The sequence below is a fragment of the Melanotaenia boesemani genome, chromosome 13 (genome assembly GCF_017639745.1).
Source record: "Melanotaenia boesemani isolate fMelBoe1 chromosome 13, fMelBoe1.pri, whole genome shotgun sequence".
In the NCBI taxonomy this organism is placed as follows: Eukaryota; Metazoa; Chordata; class Actinopteri; order Atheriniformes; family Melanotaeniidae; genus Melanotaenia; species Melanotaenia boesemani.
This window is the reverse complement of record NC_055694.1, coordinates 26,036,189-26,058,480: the sequence shown is the minus strand read 5'-3', so window position 1 is coordinate 26,058,480 and position 22,292 is coordinate 26,036,189. Positions and strand designations below refer to the sequence as shown.

At 38.0% G+C, this 22,292-nt stretch overlaps 1 protein-coding gene across 2 annotated transcripts in view; it reads right to left on the bottom strand.

Moving 5' to 3' along the window:
* Window positions 1-22,292, bottom strand: part of LOC121651197 (plexin-A1-like) — a 262,523-nt gene that overhangs the window by 30,619 nt on the left and 209,612 nt on the right. For both annotated transcript variants that reach the window (XM_042003180.1, XM_042003181.1), the window contains exons 17-20: window positions 21,231-21,324; window positions 17,822-18,058; window positions 12,869-13,012; window positions 6,435-6,669 (exon numbers count right to left, since the gene is read on the bottom strand). In XM_042003180.1, coding sequence (XP_041859114.1) covers window positions 6,435-6,669; window positions 12,869-13,012; window positions 17,822-18,058; window positions 21,231-21,324 — 710 coding nt within the window. The remainder of the gene's footprint in view (window positions 1-6,434; window positions 6,670-12,868; window positions 13,013-17,821; window positions 18,059-21,230; window positions 21,325-22,292) is intronic.

Below are 22,292 nucleotides of genomic sequence, written 5' to 3'. Positions count from 1 at the left end.
AATGATGGCAGAACAAGAAATTCAGAGGATTGAGAACACATGTGAAGTACTGAGAGGTATATATGAAAAAAAAGGCAAAAGATATAAGCAAAGATGAAAGTGAAAAGTAAGGAAATAGGAAGACAAGGGTAGAAAACAAAGTTAGTCAAGGAGATATAGTTTAGATAGGCTTGCTTTTATATTCTCAACTCAAATTTCCTACCCCGTTTCTCTGTACTACTCTCTTTTCAAATGATCAATCTCTTATTTATTGCTCTTATTGTAAGTGATTCTATTTAAATGCACAGAAAAAAGACAGAAGAAGTTAAACCATGCTATCAGATTATATCCAGATCTTGATTGGCTGGCAGGTCATAAACTGCTGTCAAGGTGGCTCTACGAGAAAAAAAAAAAAGATCTGAAATTCTCTTTCAGGTCTGCTTGAAACAAATGTAAAACTCAGATGGAAACAATTAAATTTTATCAGTCTAGTAAAGGTGGTAAAGGAGTTTTAAATCTATTGTGTGCTTTACATTTTTAGAATAGCTCTAAAATTCTGAATCTATGGTGTAGGGCGGGGAGGTCCAAAGTTGGTCCTCGAGGGCTGCTGTCCTGCAGGTTTTCAATGTTTCCTGCTTCAACACACCTGACTCACATGAAATGGATCCAACAGCCAATTACGTTATGCACAATTATGCATTAATTTGAGTCAGGTGGTTTTTCGAGCAGGGACACATCAAAAACCTGCAGGATTGTGGCCCCTGAGGACCACAGCTGGACACCCCTGGTGTAGGGATAATGCTGAACCTGCCCTTAAAATTAAATATTATAATTATACCTACCTACGACACTGCATTCACTTTGAACTAGCAACGAGACAGCTAATGTTTTGCTATCATGGTGATGAATGAACCTTGGATGCCTGATTTAGGGCTGCCTACTTAAATGACAAAGGAGCAATGAGTACAAGGAAAACTGGTTTCATTTTGTCCAAAGTCTAAATGTGGCACCACCACTAACCTGGCAACACACCAACAGAGTGTATTGCAGAGGTTTGGGGCAGCACAACTACTGGGATGACTGGAGGTTCAGATGTAAAAGCAGTCAATGGTTGCGCATCAGATTATTTTTGCTGAGCTACAGTGATAAGAGAGTAAAGGATCACCATCAATACCTGCCTCAATATTCACCTGATACCTTTACAGTCTTCTATCAGGGAGATCATGGTCACACTCAAATGGCTGAATCTTTGGCTGCTATAACACACCCACCATGAAAATGTAAGCTTCACAATTTATCAATGTTGAGAATTTAATCCCCACTTTAATGATGACAGGAATGACCTCTACTCCTTTTGGCCTGTGTGTTTCATTAAATATTATCTGAAATCTGTCAATCAAGTTGCTGTGTGGACACGTTCATAGGGTCTGAGAGCATGGACCACTGCTCAGTTTCCTGTGTTTTAAGACTTCATCTTATTTAGTTGATGCTTCATATTTGGCTAGCTGCTTAATATAACATTTGTCTGTTATGTGGCAGGCTTGGAATGTAGATTTGCTTTGCTCTGACTGTAACAAGCACATCTATTTGAAGTAGTGTGTTAATTTCTTATTTGACCTCTTTGGTAAACACACTGAAAAACTGTACCTCAGATGCTAAAATGTAGTTGTTAACAAAACATAAAAACAAAAGTCGAGCATCAGTCCAAATTTTGATCTCTTGCCAGCATATTTGCCACTACAAATCACTGGTCGTAACAGTTGATGAAAGGATGTAGAAACAATCTACTGATAAAACTAACATGCTTTTGCATTGCTAGAGCCATCCCCCACAGTGCTGTGTCAGGGCTGGAGAAGCAGTGATGATTTCCCTGCAGACTTCTGTCAAGTTGGAACACATTTTGGTGGAAAAGGTGAGGAAATGCAAATGCTGTTAAAATCATTCACTCAAAAAATGTATGTGGCCGGTCATTTTGCATGATCCAAATCTTTGTTGAGGCAGTAACACACAGACAGCAGAATGGGAAGCAAAATGTCTTGGAAAACAAGCAGCTAATCCCAGTGGGGGAGATTCCGTGAGTTCACACAGCCTTAAATTTAGCTTTTTTTTTAAAACTCATGCCATTTTATTATCCCTAAATTAACAAATAAGTTTCGTAACTGCAAGGTATAAGGTTATAATAATAACTGTGTGTTGAAACACAGTGGAAAATTCCTGCAACAAGTGCCCTGTTTACACCAATTTACAGCAAATGACATCCTCATGCCAAAAAGGGAGCCCAGGATGATGGAAACAAATGTGAATACAACATTAATATTGCAATACATTGTAACCACAGTCTAAAATGAAAGAAAAAATTGAAGTAAAGAAGCAATTATTCAGCTAAGAAACACGCTCAATTTATCTTTTTCAATAAAATGTGCTCAAATACAGAATCTATCCGATATTTGAAGTACTCTTAAAAGTAGAAATATTTCTTCAAAATTCCTATTTCTTTGAGAATTTTTATTAAGTAAATGAATTTTCATCATCAGTTTTTGCTGATGGGGTCACTTTGTTTCTGAAGACGTCCATGTTTTGTGCAGCTGATAAGGGTTTTTGTCTTGTCATTCTCTCCAGGAAAATCCTTTTTTTCTACTGTGACTACACTGTCAAAGTCTGAGGAGATGAAGTGTAAAAATACCAAAGCGCAGCACAGAGTTTGCATAAATTATCTTGTGAACAATACTTGGTCATGCCATCAATTTGTTTGCTTCCTTCCTGCCATTCAGGATCTCAGAAACATCTTTATTACCTCCTCTGAGCTACATCGTGACACTTGCCATTCAGCAGACTTCTTTCCTAATGTGCAAGTAGCCATGCTTATTAATGAGTGGGTCTGGATGAGTGGTTAGTGTGATCATGCTTCTCATGGATGACTGAACATCTCTTCCCCCTGAAAACTCTCAGAACACTGCCAGACACACACCGTTCGCTATCACACTCACAGTGGACCGCCCACTTCAGCTGCTACTCCACCCACACGCACTGTCTTGTCTCAGTAGGCCAGATGGGTGTGCAGCAGGCGGGGCGGGATGCTTTATTGGGTGGGAATAGGTCCATGCTTCACATCCTGCAGAACCTCCATTTTTGTTTACTCAGATACTCATATTTTATTATATATATATATATATATTTGTGTGTGTGTGTGTGTGTGTGTGTGTGTGTGTATATATATATATACATACACACACACCATTTTTAAGGGAAAATAGCTCAGAACCCTTCTCTGAAAATGTCACCTCAGTCCGTGTACGTGCAACTAGAGCTCTGAAAATAAAGGACTTCAGATTAAAAACTGCAGCAGTTTTTGTTTAACAGGTTTGGCTTCTATTTGAGTTTTGACTCTGTGTCATGTCTGCAGTGTGATCATGTTATGACTTTGTACCATGTCTGTGAGTGCTTGTGCCATTATAGAAAGTGTAAACACCTGGGCAGTCATCACATCAATCATCCACACTTTGCTGCTAACATGCTTCCCTCACATGCTCTCATTTACTTCTCATTTCTTTGCAAACAATAGCCTTGTTACTTTTATAGCCTTTCATACCATCTACCCTCAAAAAGAGCATGTACTCTGGGTTTTCATGGCAGTTCACTATTAAAATTTCAGTCAGAGGCATGGACAGAGTAATGATATGTTTTAGTAGCTCCATCATAATAAAAACCTGGGTTGCAGTAATCCACTACAGTCAAAAATCTTTATATAAGAGCACTGGAGCTGCACCAAAGGTTGTGTTAGAGCTTGATCTTACAGGGGTACTTTCCATTAATTTATCTGCCATCTGGGAGCCATGTCAGTTTCATCCGTAAGTTAAAACACTTTGTAACATTTGAGCCACTTGATTTAAAATAATTGTAATATGACAGAAAATAAAGGGGCTCTGATTTCCTGTTGCTTATGTACATATAACAAATACCAGTTCTATATTTTCATTAAAAAAGACTAAACTGTGTTTTTATTCACAATGACTCATCTATGACAGTTTGTGCTTATGCCTCAGTAAACATACCCTGCAGACATCTTGTTGTTTTTGATGATCGCAGCATCCAACGGCAATTGATTGTGTCTCTTGCTCTCTACGGATTCATTCACATTTATAACTGACTATATATATCTTTGTCTTCTTAATGTTGTTTTTAACTACAAAACACCCTTTAAAAGTCATGTACAGAAATATCCTTCAACACTGCTTAGCCTGCACACTCCAACCATGTAAATTCAAGCCCCTTTTCATCATTTGTTGCTGCACACTCTCACAGAGTAGAAGACTTGCACAATAAGATCAGTGTCAACGCCAGTGATGGATCTTATAACTAATTCACTCAGCCTGTCTTTTACTTTTTGCGCTGCACTCTTGGCTGTCTTACAGTCATGTTTCTATCATCTCTACAAAGGAAGCCTATATTTCACTCAGTGACCACTGTGTTGTTGGTCTGACCGGATATCTAACTTTGGCTGAGCAGCCACATTTAATTTCTCTCTGACACACACCATCACCTGTATGATCCTACAGAGACTTAAACCATTTCCAGTGAATTCAGCTAGTCCCAGGTGGACACTAGAAGAGTTGTAGAAGCATCACAAGGGCCAATGATGAAAAAGGAGGTACCATAGCTCAGTTGTAAGTCTCATACCAAGGAGCCTGAATGCATTTGTGTAATTATATCTTTTACCATTTATTGTTTTTATAACTTAAAGAAAAAAAAATAATAATAATAAAAAAGTTGGACATCAATCAGCCATTATGACTAATTTTGAGTAAGTCTCCCTTTTTAATGCTAAAAACAGTCATTTGGTGGAGAACGGACATCTGAGGAGATCCTTTGGACCCTGTAACTTGTGGGGAGGGATCTCTGTGAAATGGGCTCGCATAACTGGCAACACATCCCATCAGATTAGAGTTTGGAAGCTGGATGAAAAGACTCGGCTTAATTTTACTTTGTCTCTTTGGCCATAACTATCAGTTTTGCAGACTAAATGTCCATTTATGCTCTCTGTACGTATGTAAATAGGAATGTCCGTGTCAAACGTCAAAAGTTAGTGCCCACAAACTGATATGCGTTCTTTGTGTGGGCATGGTTGCTATGCAATGATTTCACAAGAGGGCAGTGCAGAGTTTAGAGTTCACCTCCAAATTCAGAAGTCAGTTTCAGGCGAAACTAACATGGCAACGGTGGAGGAGATCACAATAATGAAGAGTCTCATTAAATACATAGCAGCTTTTTTTTCTTTGTTCTTTTTCGTTGGTCGCAGGGCAGATATGCTGCACCACACTGCCCCTTGTTGCTTCCACTGGCACTACCCTGTTTTTTGAATGGGTACGCATTTGAAAACTCTCTAAAAGCTGCCCAAAATAAAGGACACAGAAGATGAACAGTGGGCTTTGTTCGTGCCCTATTTAGCTTAGAGCAAATGAGCCTTAAGAAGGTCCATTTTCTTTCAGGGATCAAGAAAGTGTTCATCTATACCAGGGCTACTCAATTCGGTCCTACGAGGGCCGCAATCCAGCAGGTTTTTCCATGTATCCCTGCACCAACACACCTAGGTCAAATTAGGTGGCTCTAACAGCCAATCAGGTTCTACACAATAACTCATTAATTTGACTCAGGTGTGTTGGTACAGGAATACATAGAAAACCTGCTGGATTGCGGCCCTCGTAGGACCGAATTGAGTAGCCCTGATCTGTACCTTTAATTGGGTAATTTGATTTGTTAGATGACCAGTAGTTCTTTATTTCAAAAAGAAAAGAGGCACCTTGGTGTAGGGCTAAAAGAATAAACTAGAATTATTGGACTTTTGTCTCGTTCTTTGAACCTTTCATAAGCAGTTTTTGGCAGGTCTCACTGCTGTCCTGCCACTGTAGGGCAGGTGCTGTTTCTATTTAGGGGGGTGACTGGTCTGCCAACATACATTAACCAACCCTGGCTCTGTCCCTATATTTAATATAAAAGCTGTATATTTACTCCTATTTACATTACATAAAAGTGTGGATACATTTAATTTAGTAAATGTAACACCATTCCTTAAACACTTTACTTTAATGAAACATTATGAGTTTGAAAAGAAAATTAATTCTTCACCAAAGTGAAAGGACAGTGAACAGAGAATCCATTACTTTAATTAAGTTTGGCCTGTTTGTCAGATTAAACCACCAAGTTAAATTTCATGAGGCTCTGGAAGCATTTTGTAAAACAACAGCAGGAGTAAGCCTGATTCTGATCACTTTGTAAATGCCCTTCCTGTACATTTAGGTTCCTGTCATTTTCCAAAGCTCTCTAATCTAAAGATTCTTTGTTTTTCCCCTACTAGAGAAAAAAAACTGTCTTTTCAATGAGAAAACACCTATAGCTTTACATTAATTTTCACCTTATGAGGATTAAATTCCTGTGACTATACTGTTTCCAGCTCTTACCTTCTTTACATTCCAGGGCCACTCTGGACTCCAAGTTATCCATTTGGAGTTGGAGACGTTTTAAAGTGCGGTCAGCATCCCTTGACTTCCTCTTGTAGGCTATCAATACAGCAATGATGACCAACAGGAGAAGACCGCCTCCCCCTCCAATACCAATGATGGCAGGAAGCGTTAACAGGCTGTCAGAGTAGATGTGGAGAGTTCCAGGGGAATACTCGAATCCGCCAGCACGGATCTGAACACACACAAGCAATTTAAAATAATCAGAGGAGAAAAGGCAGAAGTTTCTTTAAATTTCACCCAGGAACACAGTCATTATTAAGACATCTGATTGGTACATCAGTAAATCATAATTATTATTATTTGAGTGCATTACTGAAAGGAAACTCAACCAAATGTGTTATGGGCCAGGAAATTTTACATACTGCCATTCCAGAAAAGAGAGAGAAATAGAAACAGAACCAGTGGTCATTTTCCCAGCATGTTTGTTAATACATGAGGTGGTCTGAACAGATCAAAAGTTGTTGGTCTGATGAAAGAGAAGCTGGCTGACCCACTTTCTACAGCAGGGATCATTAAATTTTTAACTGTTCTGTAGTCACACTAAACAGTCAGATCTTTGACAGGCTTATACTGTAGAGGCTTACATCACCTCCACTGTTGTGAACATTTCTTGTAGGAAAGGTTTTCGATTCGTGCCTTTAGGGGAGCAACTTCAGAGGCCTTTGATAATGAAGATTTCACAAGTTAACTTTCTCAGTTCTATTAGTATTTGCTGATTTCTACAGAGGCTCAGGATTTGGGTTGGATATGTTCTTGTTAATGTCCTCATACATCACTGTCAACTTTAACTGATTTAGGTCTGAAAGTGAATGATGTGCATGTGAACATGGCTGAAACATAGCAGGACAAACTGACACAGATGCTGATGTCACATACACTCATAAAATACCAGAGTATAAGTAATCAAACAAAGTAATCACCAGCATTTAAATCTCTCCCTAAGGAGCCATGGTAATTATGGCAAGTCAAACTCATGTAATGCTTTCTTTTTTTTGACTAACTGCATTTACATATGCACAGTGTGTCACTGGAATCCATCAAATCAAGCTATCCTCCCGGGGGGTTGATAACCGATTCAAATTAAGTGTGATTATAAGCTTTAAAGTTCTTCTAAGAGCACTTTCATGTTGACACTAACAAAGTCTGATAAAAAAAAGTAAAGAGGCTGTTATATCAGTTTCAATATCATCAATAGCTACAAATTTAATTTTTAATATTTAAGGGCAATTAGAAGCAGCATTCATGTCTGTGGACTTGCATAAGCTCTAAAGAAGCAAAAGGAAATCCATTTCTGGAACTGGTAATATGATCAGTCTCTAGTCAGTCTAAAGATAAAATGAAGTACAGTGTCTTACAGCTTAGTAAATTTCCGGTGCTTTATTTATTTATTTTTTTTTTATGAACGTTTTTATACGTAATATTTAATTACAGTTGTGACTGTTTTTTCTTGGGTTGATGAACATACCAAGCAAATGATGGCAGATGGACAAATTCCTTGCTAACATGTCAAAATCATAACAAATAACTGAGCAGATTAGTGTTGTTGGTGTTTGTTGCAGGAGTAGAAATACCCTGGATTGTTTATTGACAATAAACTGGATTTCTCCAAAAGTAAAGACACCATCTAAAGGAAGTATCTGTATTTTCCGAGGTGGTTGAGCTCCTTCAACATCTGCCAGACGACGCTCAGGGTATTTATGAGTCTGTGGTGGCCACTGCCCTTCTTTATACTGTTACATGGCATCAGACTGAAGGTGGACACCAACAGGCTCAACTACTTTATTTATTATGGGTGTGGAGCTGGACTCTGACGATGGACTCAGTAATGAGGAGCCTGTCCAAGTTAAGGTGTTTACTGGACAGCCCTTCACACCCTCTCCACCATGTGCTGGACCACATCAGGAGCAAATCATTTCAAACTGGACACTGTAGAGTAGATCTTAATCATAATCTTTTGTAAATCCTGTAAATAACATAGTTGCTAATGTCTTTATTGTATTATTTATATATTTTTTTTTTACCTTATTCTACTTCTTACTTTCTCTCTTATTTTCTATTTTCTATTTATTTCTTATTGTGTTCCACTATTAATGTTTTAAGAACCATAATACAGCAATTTCCCTTTAGAATTAATTAAGTATTTCTGATTCTGATTCTTCTTCGTAGAAGTTTTGTTAGGAAATACTACACTGTTTATTATTTCCATAAGCAAAGCAGCCTGTACTGTGACCTGGTGACTATGCTAGTTCATTCAGTTAATGGAAGTCTGATTTGCATGTTTGCCTTTGAAAAAAATGTGTACATGGAACAGAATACTGATTTTAATTAGCATTCTTTTTAGTGCAATAGTGCAATTAAATACTATTGAGTCCTCATATGTTTGTTTTGTAGAAATGAAAACAGCTTTCTGTTGATTATAAGTAAAACTGAAGGTAGGACTTGAAGGTTCTTCCTAATGTAGAAGAGCTTGACTGGAGAAAACCCAAAAAGTGTGTCTAGATATTTTAAAATTTTCTATAAATGCTTAAAAGAATGAACAAAACCTGATTGATATTACTGTTATATTTCAACATTTTGGGCTGTGATCTTACTTTTCACTTGTTTAGTAGGTAATTTAATATCCAACCTGTTGTCGTGGGTTTATTTAGAACAATAAATTAGGGGAAACATCTTCCAATGGCACAAATTTGGAAGAGTTTAAGTGATATTGAGCTGGTGACACATTTCCGGGGCTCTTCTATTTTTGTTCAACTGACAGACTAAAGGTCTGGGGGAGGAACTTAAAAAGCTGAAGGCCAAAACAACAAGTTTCTTCGAAAACTCAAGGGAGGCACACAGCTGCCAACACACAGCTGAGCATCCGATGGCACACTGCACGACAACGCACCAACACACACACACAACATCTCTAACTGTACACCCACATGCACACACAACAACACAAGCACATAATGTCTCAACATCCATCGGGGTCCCCTGTATGTAGGTCATTGTGCAAGGGGAATATTATTGGGCCACAGCTGTGTCCTTCTCTGAAGCCCCGCACAACACACGCAAAGACAAAGATGTGCACATAAATGCAAACATTTGTGCGCACATACACACACACATGCTGCAAACCACAAACACAGTGCATGTAGTCATTCACACACACGGCAGAAGAGATAGGAACAGACAGCTCTATTTTTTCCTCGGCTATTGTCACACGAAGGACCAACTCCACCACCCCCGCCAACACATTGCATCGCTCCAATATTTAACATGACATTTCCTTCAAAAAAAAAGGGGGGAAATGAGGGATTAAAAAAAAAGAGAAGAAAGGAGTAAAACTCCAAGAGAGATCCACCTTGGAGCTGGCTGGTGCCGTTGAGGGCTATCATATTGAATTACACGGATGTGCTGTCAGTGGCTTTCTAGGTTTATTGGCTGTAGCTAGCAGGGAGTAAATGTCATAAAGATATAGTGAAATGACTGTGAAAGGACACTGGTGATAAGTTTAAATGGAGTACAAGGAGAAGTGGGGGCTGAGTGGATGCACTATGGGAATATTTAGACAAACATCCAAATATATTCATAGTGAGGGCTGCGTTGCCTAGATGTGGTTTGACCTTCCTGAGTTCAGATGCTCCTGGAGTCTCTGTGATTTTCAAAGTCTGCTTTAGTCAGAGTGAATCAGGAATCCATCCTTAGCCTGCTGACAGCTCAACAAGTTTAGGTCTACAGCTGCAGCAGGATGAGCTTGTAAGATTCTTCCCAGACATTTTTTCAGCACCATTTCCAGCCCGGTCATTTTTTTTAGTTTGTTTTTTTTTTCTTAAATGTTAAACACTAAGATGAAAATGACGTCACAAGTGAAGAAATTTACCATTCAGTCTGTTCCCATTACCTTCTAGTTTATTATGTATGACATCTTCAGATTTTTCCATGTTGCTGATACTATAGCTCCACACAAATAGCTTTATTAAGGTTTATTTCAACCATAGGAACCATATCCAGGAACCAGAGTCTTTAAGGGATTTTTTTCCTTGGCCACCTTGCTAATCACAGGAACCTGGGGGTTTACAGAGAATGGAAGATATATTTCATCCTAAAATGAGCCTAAATAGGGAGGTTGTAATTTTAAGACAACCTGAATCATTGGATTCAGGCTTGAAAGACTGACCGTTGATTAGTTTTGTTTCAAACTTTGACTCTTAGTCACATCAAATTTAAAATTGACCACATCTTGTGAAATCTCTTCACTTTAAGTTGTCCTGCAGAAATATAATTATTACAGTCTGTAAACACAAAATTCAAATTCAGATTCCTTCAGCTTGAATATTCCGGGGAGAGACAAGTTGCTCTAGAAAGACAGGGGGGGTTGGATTGTTAGAAAGAAAACAAAAAACAAAAACAAAAACATTGTTATTCTTCCATGATTATTAAATGAAGGGTTTTAATTGGCTCAAAAGACAAGTTAGAGTAGTCTTGCTTTAGAGAATAAAAAGGTGTGCTGCCTCAGTTACAGTACCTAAAGACAGAAACTTTTACATAACAAATCTGTGAATAGATGCGTTTGCTGTGGCTGAGCATATCACCTCTCTGTTGCAGGAAGTGACTTCCATCGTATATAAGAGATATACGCTTACTGTACATACCAGTCAAAAGTTTAAACACACTTTCCCATTAAATCAAATAAGTAAATGGCTCCAAACTTCTGACTAGTAGTGCAGGTTAAGCTATATATATTCACTATAGCATTATTTCTCCAGGATTTTTCCACACACTGCATTTCCTTTTTTAAAGAAGTTAGCAGGATCCTTCATCTGCTATGAACACTTTTTTAGGTTGTCTTTGGAGTCTTTGTGATTAAATATACCCAGCAGTAGGACCGATGAGGACCGATGTTTTTCACCACAGACACTTTGACTTGCAGTGGCAGGAAAAGGCAAGATTAATTTTTACCAGTGATGCCTACAGCATTTATCATTAAGGGCTTTGGTAAGCCACACCAACAGCCAGTGGGAACAAGAACCAGCTTATTCAAAAAGTCCACTTACTTTTAGTGTTAGAAATTACACTTGTGCTTTCTCTTTTAAGCTAAGCCAGTATATCTGCTGTGAAAACCTTTTTTTGTGGCAGATTTTTAGATACCTGTTTACTTTAACCCTTTAACTGCCTATGCTATCATTTGGGAGAGCAAATCTTTTAGTGGCTGTAATGGATCTTAATTAAATTTGTGTAAACCTGCCGGAGCTGCCTCTACTCCTTGGCTTTGGTATGTAATGTTAAATGTAAGTGTTTATTTTCCAAATTCTGTTTTAAATATCCACTATTTCCCTATTGTTACACATTTATTAACCATTATCTCATTCATTTCTAAGTAAAAAACATTAACGCAAACTGCATTAGTGGTGCAGTGAAGATAAGTATTGCTTTGGTTCCAGCTGAGTGTGGGTGCAGGGCTCCCTGGCTTCAGATTTGCTGAAGGTTAGACATATTATATTCTGGGTCTATTAAACGTCTACACAGTCATAGTTAAGTAAAGTTAATAAAAATACAGAAAAATGGAGAGGTCACTGAGGGACGTTGAAATCTAAACCCAGCTGCACTTATAGTGGAAAACTGCTGATGCTTGCACAGCTGTTGAAATAAGCACACCTCAGTGGATAAAAAGAAACAGCTTTGCAACTGCAGACATGTCTTAAAGTTCATTGTGGTCATATTGAGGATATTATATGAACAACTGAATGATTTCACATATCCACTTAATGGATTTAACTAAATACTAACTGTGTTGTAGTTATGCAGTGTGCAGATCTGGACATGGAAATATTTTTTCAGGGTTCTGTTTCCTGCAACAAAAGTAAACTTATTTTTAGTAACAGAAGGCCAATTTGGTGTGAGCATATTAATCAATCATAACATATTTAACAGCAACCTTTGGCCAGTTCAATAAAGTTTATCCTGAATGTGTCATAGGAATACACAAGGGATTATTTATATAAATTAATCTTTAAATTAAAGGTTAAAGCAACTCTACGAGCTGAAACCATAAGATTACATTGTTTTTATATTCATAGATATGAATTATTAGGTAATTGGGTATAAAGTAAAGAATGTTATATGGTTTGTTCTTTTTAAAAGTGAGCACTGGGTAAATCTTCTATCACAATTTATACTATAAAGGATTTATTCCATTACATTGATCGAGTTTCCTTTAATATACCCTACCAGTCAAAAGTACGGACACATTCTCCCATTTGATTCAAAGTGTGTCCAAACCTTTGACTGGTACTGTATTTTATTAGAACAAGATGGGAAAGAAGGGGTAAGTGCAAGAGACATCTGGAGACAGATGAAGAGACGGGGACACAGAGTCGTGATCTGACCGTGACTTTGTGTTGTCCGGTGAGGTTGGGCCATTCACACAACAGCTGGCTCTCGGACAGGGTGAGGATACAGGGAGTCTCTCCAATCAGCACCGTGTAGTTGAGGCGACTGTTACCTGGAGCCGCTGGGATCAGGTTACGACCCTGAACACAGAGAGGAAAGCGATGAGGACAGGCACTCAGCTCATTTATGCATCCTGTGGTTTCATAGGAACATTAGTAAGAGCTGAACATATTTATGGTTATTAACTCTTTTATTGAGCTACAAAGTGAGTAAGGCATCACCACTGGCTTCTACTTTCTAAATGACTTTCTGTAACCCTCTCGTCTGGCTAATGACGAACTTGTTCAAAATGACTAATATTATTCCGCTTATGATATAATTCTTTGATGCAAATCACTCATTTTTCCGTGAATGAAAAGACAGCAATGAGTCACTGATGATATAATAACTCATTCAAAACCCCTTTGAAGGATAAAGTTCTCCAGATTTTATTATAATCCTAAATGAAGACAAGCCTTAAAGAGGTTAAATATATTAAGTGTAATTAATTTCCTGAAACAGGTGGTTTCTGTAGGTCTTAGCAAATGTGGGAGAATGAGTAAAGAATGGATTGTGGGGAACAGTGACATACTGAATTTACTGTACGGCAGTGGAAGGCAAAGAAGGTTCAGCTAAAGGAAACTACAGTTAAAAATGAATAAATTAACAAATAAATAAATAAATAATTCTTACTGTTAATCACTGAGTAGTCTTTTAAAATCTTGTATGACAAACTATGTTTTAACTTTGATCTTCTTTATGGTGCCTTATTCAAAAAGCACAACCTCAGATAAATAACACAAGGCAAACAACATGGTGTCATAACTCATTTCACATAAAACTAAGCCAACATGCTGAAACATTGTGTAGAAAACTGACAAAAGACCACGAGGGCCCAGGTCCTTCAGCTGCAAAGAAATCAGCTGTTTTCCTGAGCCTTGCACAGTCTGACACTGGCGTGAAGATGGGATGTATTTCTGGGAAGACTGGTAAACACCTTTAATCTTTTCCATATGTAAAAAAATTTTTCTCACTGTAGAATGATGGATGCCAAATTGTGCTAACCTTTAAAGTGACCTTACAACCCAATGGCCAGGATTTGTTGCTTCTCTAAAGCTCAACATTTGAATACAAATCTTTCATTTTATTATTAACGCCTATTTGAAACCCACTTTGGAAATGATGGAAAAGAGGAGATGGGGGGTGTTAGTAGTGTGAAAAGACAGAAGCTGCAGCAAGAATACAGAAAGCAATAAGGCACAAGGGCAAAGATCAATACAAAGAAAAACATGGGAGATAGGAAATGTAGGCAAAAACATCAGAGGAGCAGGTGAAAGGGCAGAAAAGAAACTGATGAGGGGTAAAACAGAAATGAACGAAGTATGCTTAGAGTGAGGAAGGAAGGGAATAAACATAAAATCAGAGCGAGTGAGTTAGAAAGAGAGTGGAGATGGCTGCCATGTCTCCTGCTGACTTAACAGTGGGACGCAGAGACACTCCGTTTTCCAATCCCATCGTCTCTGCAGGCGGCCGCCACCCAGCCCTGCTCTGCAACCCAGTAAACATGCATCCCATTCCATCTCACAATCACACGCACCCCCACAGCATCCTATACACATAAACACACATGCAGGGTTTAAACCACACATGCAGTGGAGTTACAGCCACACACAGAGCTGTTGCCTCACATAAACACTACGGGCAAAAGCATCATGCAGGGAAACACTTTCAAAAACACATACAGACACAGGAAAATGTTCACAAAACACCAGGACAAGACTGTTTTTTTTTTTTTTTTATTTCCCCAACACAGTTTAAAAACAAACCCGGCACTACAGATGAGAAATTAATTGAGTGGCAGGCACAGTGCACGCATCTGAGAAATGCTACCCCCACATCCCATCTCACCAAATTGCATTTTTGTCCATCTCATCAGTGCTTCCACTGGGTAAGCAGTTCCACCAACAAGCCAAGCAGGAGATTTGGCAATTACTGCGAGGCTCTTTGCTAATAAATTATCTTTTAAGAAATAAATTACGACTGTTACCCTGCCTTCAATCTCTTTATGGAAATAAGAGCCGTAACGCACTCTTTGATAACATAAGAGATAGTCAAGGCAATTCTTTATCTATCTAACAGATAAAAGCACTGAATGCTGGATTCAATGCAAATGTTGTGCATGAATGTAACACTGATCTAAATGAAAATAATTCTAAATTGTCTCTGTATTGTGTTAAGTGTCTCTTTAATAACCCGCATACTGCCAGCAGTTAAATTACTGATATGCACACTTGGGAAATTTTATTTGTATCATCCTAAGTGGTTTTTTGACAGTAATCCTCATCTTATTTAAATATATTTCAGAATTGGTACTGTGTATAACAAAACCTGACCAGATACAGAAATACTAGGTTGTTTGCTTCTGAAAATTCCAGGTGGAGACTTTTTTTTTTTTTTTCCAGACAAGGTGCACATCCACAGTATTTCCTTTTAAAAATGTCTGACCAAACATTTCAGGAGAACTCAGTGAGATAATACAATGACACCTACACACAACCAGGAAATTGCCAATTAATTCCACATACTTATGTCCAATAACTATTAATAAAAATGAAAATGAACATAATCCATATCTCTTGGACCTTATGCCTGTGCGCTGCCACACTGCACCTCCAAGCGAAGCGCTAGAAATTAATTACACAAACTAAAAGGACTCTAATTTAAGAGGGCTGGAAGCTGTCGAGGAGGAAGGCATTCAGAGAACTTGCTGCTACTCACTGAAGGGCAGAAATTGGCCTTGGAAGTTGTGGACGTTTGCTTTCAGTGAATAAGTCAGTTGTTTTATTGTTGTTTTTTTGTCCTAAGCAACCTTGAACACACTTGAGATTTTTTTCTTTTTGTTGCACCAAAACAGCCTGTGAGTGTATTTGTACTTATCAGACTGAGTAGACTTTGCACTTATCAGATATGTTTGAACCTCTTGAGGTAAAGCTTAAAGTACGAATACCTGTGAAATACATACATAAAATATGAAGTGTAAAAATGTAAATATAAAAACAGTTTCCCCTGTTTTGTGTTGTAAAGCATTATGAAGAGCAATTCACCTCGCGTCTCCTTTAGCAAATCTCAAGTCATTCCTTTTCACCGAAAGGTTTTGGACATTAGGACCTAGAGAACATAGAGGGCTTCTATTTTGTCTCACTAAACATGAACAGGATGGGTACTCCTGTTAGTTAGTGAAGCATGTCCTACCCTGTGGACCGTGTGACACATTCTGATGTTTCAGACTTTCTGAGGGAGACCATCTAATTTGTAAGTATAGCATAATTCACTGCATCCATGCAGCCTATAGTGACTTTGTCAGATGACATGATTACAAAAATCAGAATCAGCAAAGCATCTGTCTGGAAGTGCTTTAGGACCGTGGTTCCCAACCCATTTTCCTTAATATGGACAAATCAGATGTTCAGTGGTTTTTACTCCAACACGTTTTACTAATTTACTAATCCACTGTTGTAGCTCCACCTGCTCACTGACCCCACTAAACCCCTGTCCATGGATGAAAACTGATTCAGTGCACTACTTGTAGCTTTATAAATGCAACCTTGGAGACCCTCTGTGTTCTTTGGAGGTGGGTCCTGGACCCCAGATTGGGAAACACTGCTTTAAGTGACAGTAAATGAATATGCAGTGTTATTAGGCTGCTGTACAGTCACAATTTCTGATAAATTGAGTCGCCTGACAAAATTACAAGAAAACTATGCAAATGAGTGCAGCTTTGTTAGGAATGTAAGTCAATTTTAAAATACACCTTCACTTAACTGGTCTAACATAAAAACAGGCTGAAATAGGAGAATTTTGGGCATATGTGTGGAGCACTTAGGCCCATTTAAGCCGTATGAGGCGTAGAAAGTAGGAATGATTCATCATGGGAGGATTTTGTCAGCGAACAAACTATCAAAGACAATCTTTTTTTTTTCTAATGTCATGTAAATGTTGTGACAATGAAGTTGGGATGAAAGGACTACAGGGAGATACATGGTGTGTACATTATTTACTTAAAGTTAAATTGGTTATCATTCTATTTGGATAGAGCTATTTAACTATTTTGCATAATTCTGCAGCTGCTATTTACTATATTTTTACAAACATTCCCATTTTAAACTGGTCTGCAGGAAATGTGAAGTGACAGCCAATTCTTGGGTTAACATTAATAACTTGGCAGTAATGTTAAAGTTAAAGAAACAAAAAAAAGTCTGTTAACGCAGACTTTGGTCAGCCATAAATGAAACCCCTGCCTTAGTCTAACCCTGTGCATAAGAAAAACACACCACTACAAACTCTGAGTCACAAATCTGCTGTTACAAATGGAAAAACTGTCCACATTTACAACATGTGCCATGTATGAAATATGAACATTAACTAAAATGAGGGGGCTTCAAGAACTAACTTCATAATAGAATATTGTGTTAAACGTTGTCAGAAACCTGTATGATTCCATAATGAATCAAAATTTCACTGCATGAACTTGAGTCTTATAAAGAAAGCACAAAGTACTTTTAAAGTACACCTTAGCATTCCAAAAATTAACATTTTTTTATTAGCTTAAAATTCTAACATTAAATAAATAACATCTTTTCCTTTCTGTGCGGGTGTCTGCAGCTTTATCCCCACTCTAAGCTGTTTGCAGGCACAAGAAATGTGCACTTGAATCTCTTCATCTTTACATAGTAGAGAACATTTTCCTGACAAGTAAAAAAGTGTTCACAAAGCCTCTACAAAGCCTAGATAAGTACTAGCCAAATCTGTTTGCACGATAAAAACCTCAAATCACAGCACTGATAAAATAAACTGAAATGCACGGGAAGGTAGAGAGAAGAGACTGAAAATAACTTTTGTGCCTTTCTGACCTTGAGAATTAGTGGTGATGTGGGTTTTAGCTCCAGCACACCAGATGGACTCAGCGGCTCAAACACAGGGTCAGGGTAGTAGCTGAATGTCTCATTGACCACCACCAGAGCATTGACGTTATCCATGTAGAACCCGATCTCATCTGGGCCGGTGCCAGTCTCAGAGAAACCGAGTTCTGAATCGGCCACTGACGGTGCGAGGCACACCATGACCGAGTTGTTGTACACAGTACAGTTCTGAAAGAGACACAAAGGAAACAAGAGTTAATGGCATGCTTTTATTCATTGGGAGGATCTACATTCTCTACATTCTCTAAGGGAAAGGAATTTATTTCTCTTTTAATATCATTTTTATCCACTTGACAAGTTATATCTAAATATTACCAAGTATAATATAATGGAATCATTTGCTTTTCTCATAAACCAGTCTTTAATTACTATAGATTTAGAAACCATTCAATGTCAAAAATTAGACATTACTATTTAATTAAAAGTATTAGGTTATCTTGAATTTGATGGCAGCAACAAGTCACTAAAGTTGACACATGGCCATGTTTATAACTGCCTCCTCTTCTTTATAAAATCCCACCTTAAAGCTCTGCGTTCTGGACTCTTTTCCAGCACAGTGACATCTATTATGTACATTGCTGGAGCCATTGCTGCCCAGCAGCCTCCCAAACCTGATTAACCTCAGTTCACAACTTTTGCCGGGATGCCATGTAACGTTTCATATGAGTTTTGATTTTTGCAGTCACACATCAATAACCAGACATAAACACACTGGCTTTTTTGAACACACACCGTGGCTGATCAAGCAGAGACGAAAAGAAAGAGAGAAAGGGACAGAGCAAGATATAAGACAAGAGTCAACATAGATCAGACTTTTACTGGCTAGAGAGAGTTGATCAAACAGGTAGGGTAAAAGATGTATGCCAAATTTCCCATCATTAGTGGGTGTGTCACTGAGAAAACTTTGCCAATGTTCTTTAGTCCTTTTTGAAACAACAGTAGCCCAGCTGCCAGACCATTCGGAGAGAAATGTTGTCCCATTCTTTCTGATATAGGATACGAGCTGCTGAGTAGTCCTGGGCTGTCTTTGTTGTATTTTAGGGCTCATAAGGCACCTGGACTGCAGGAAGGCCAGTTCAGCATCCGTACTCTACTATACAGACAAGAAGTTGTAATTGATGCATTATGTTTCGTGTTGTTTAGCTGAAATATACGAGACATTTTGTGAAAAAGATGTCAGTTTAGTGCATATAACTCTAAAGTCTTTCATCTTTGACAGTGCACTTGTAGATGTTTTAAGTTGCCAGTGCCATAGGAACTAATGCACCTCCATGCCGTAAGAGCTGCATGCTTTTGAATTGAGTGCTGAGAACAACCCAGGTGGCCCCTCTCCTTTATGGTCTGGAGGACACGGCTCCATGGCTTTCAAAGGGAATTTTTCAATCATGGTTTGCCTGACTACAAAATAGTTTACAGTTGTGTCTCAGTAAATTTTACATGAGATTTGTCCCAAGACAACAGTATTTACAGGCCATGCATGCTTCTTTGTATGAAAGAGCCCAACTAGAACAAAATGTGTTGACGACAATGATTTCTGAGCTCATCCAGCAAATTTCCATGACAGAATCATTACTGCTTTTAATGCAGTAATGATTGTTCAAGGGTCATGGCAGAAGATTGATATTGGTTCATTTTCAGGCTCTCAGTGAGATGTCTCCAGATTCTTTTAATGATGTCATTAATTGTTAATAGATTTTGTAAATTTATGTCAACAAACATTCTAAAATTCATTCCTTCATCATTCATTTCTGTTTTTTTTTTTTTCTTTTTTCTTTTTTTTTTACAGATTGCTGACTTCTACACGTCTTTATTTGGGAGACTCTGCCTCTAGTTTTACTGACCTTTTGCCAAGTAATTTAAGTAGTTACAGCAGTTTGCTCCAGTTTTTATTTCAACACTGCTTACATTTGCATGCTTTTGTTGCATTAGTGCCAACCTTTCTGAGCTGCGTTGACGCCAGCTTGAGTTAATATTTGTCATGAAATTGCAAATGTTTTATTTGTGAATAAATTTTTGGTTTATGAGATTAGCAAAACATTGTATTCTGTTTACATTTCATGGTACTTATCATTAATTTATGTGCAATGGTCAGACACGGAGTGAAGGAGGCACCACTGCCACTTTTAGAAACACTAAGAATTATCTGCAGGCTGTAATTTCCTTTTAAAATGGATCTGTTGGGTATAATAACCCATCCTTTTGTAAGTCAATGCCCTGTGAAACTATAGTGCTGTTAGAGCTATTGAAAATGTAAATAGGTTGCAAATTTATGATCAGCTGTTAATAATGGGCAATGTGCTCTGTGCCTTTGCTTGTACCTGGAGTATTTACATCATTGCTTTAGAGAATACATGAATACAGGATGTCACGACCGTGGTTGCATCAATATGTAGGACTGCTCAGAAGGCTACAAGAGCGTTTTTGCATGTTGTAGATAATGTACTACAAATATATTTAAATTTCTACCATAATCTTTTAAATAAACAGGAATATGAAGTAGGTTTTTTTTTTTATATTGATTAAAATGTCAAACCAAAACCAACATTCAGTCCCATTGCTTTATAAACATAATGCAACTTTGACCAAAATAAATGTAGACATGTCCACTGTGATGGATTAAAAGTCTCTGCAAGTTAATTGTTATACTGAACTGGAATGAAGGAAAACCAAAGGCTGTCCGGAAGGTGAGAATAATGCAGCTGTGATTTATAGTAAATGAGTGTCAACATTCAAAAGCACCAACACAGTCCTTTAAGTGCAAAACACTTTAATAAAAAGCTGTGTGGGATGCATTGTGTAGGCTGCCTGCCTCAACAAATGACAGCTTTATCTGCAGGCTGAAGTACTTTAGTGTTGTCTGAACTTCAGCTCTTAACCTCCACAACCAACTTCAACTATTAGCAGCATTCACCAAAGTGTTAAGTCACCAAAGTCTACAGATCGTCTATCAACAAACCTTTCTCCTGCATTCGCCTTAAACTTTTCCTCACTCACACATTTCTCATGTTCCCTTTTTTGTGATACCAACACTGTGATATTTGAGGAGCGACAGTATATGGCCCGAGGACGTGTTAGATGCTATAAAAATAGTAGGCGTAAGCACAGCAGCAAATTGATGGAGCGATTTGTTGGTGTGTCATCGCGTGTGGAAAGGCTCTGTCACACTGCATGTTAGGTTTAGTGTAACTAAATGCAAATCTGAATAATGCATCATTTAGATACTATACGATTGAGTGTGTTGTCAAAATAAATTTTGCATATAAGGTGTATACAGGCTCATGTTTGATTATCTATGCACTTGTGCTTTGAGTGTATGCATGTCAACGGCATCAGAACTCACATGAAAGGACTCTGCCTGCCCATACTTTGCCCGGATCTTTGGTTCTCGAATGGTTGCAAGGTTGGTCCCACTCACTGTCAGCAGAGTCCCACCACTGTAGAGGGGGAAAATAAGAATGCACAGAAAGGGGGATTAGTAGATGAGGAAAAAGAAACACTCATGCAGTTGGTGAGAAGGAACTTCTCTAGGCCAAACAGATCTCAGTGGTATTTTTGCTTTGTAGCAGCCGGATTTGATGATTATAAATAATTCATGCCCAACAAATTGGAATCAGGTTGTACAAGCAGCAGTCTAAGCAAAAGAGTCCAGGTGACCAGATCCTGATACAGTGGCAAACAGACATAGAAGATGCATAAAAGAGCAAAAGTTAAATGTTATTAATCATTTTCTGTACTTCATAATGCTGTACATAATAAAAAAAACTTGCATTAATGACTAATTATTTGGCAAAAAATACAACAAAATACAGCCTGAACTTGTTTCTGACAAGCTAGTAAAATACATCATGTTGAAATATGAGGTGATCTGGTTTACGATGTGTATGATGTGAAAGGAATTTCAACAGTTAGCCTGAATAATGTGAAGGCTAATTTAACAGCAGAATCAATAATTATTGTCAATATTGTGAAATATTGAAATTATGACTGAGGAGCTGACAAAAAAAGAAACAGCTGACCTGTGTGTGTGTTTGTGTGAGTGTGTTTGTCAAAGGATACCATTGAGATAATTGGCCTTGAGTAAGTGAAGGTGTCTGGATTGAATGCTTTTAATCATAATGCCATGACTTGGCTGAATATCCATTTGACTCTTAGAAAAAAGTTGCTTGTTGATTAAGGAAAAATGGCTGATTTGTTATCAAAGTATCTTGCCCTGATTAGCAAATCCTTTTAGTTTGTCCTTGTAAAATAGTTTAAACTTCATTGAATCTTTTGTTGGTGTGACCCAAAATGACAAATGGATCTTTCTTTAAATGATCTTCAGATATGCAAGATGACAACTCAGATTAGAGATCCCCAGGTTCATGTAAAATAGAAAAAAAAAAAATTTATTGCAGCGACCTCT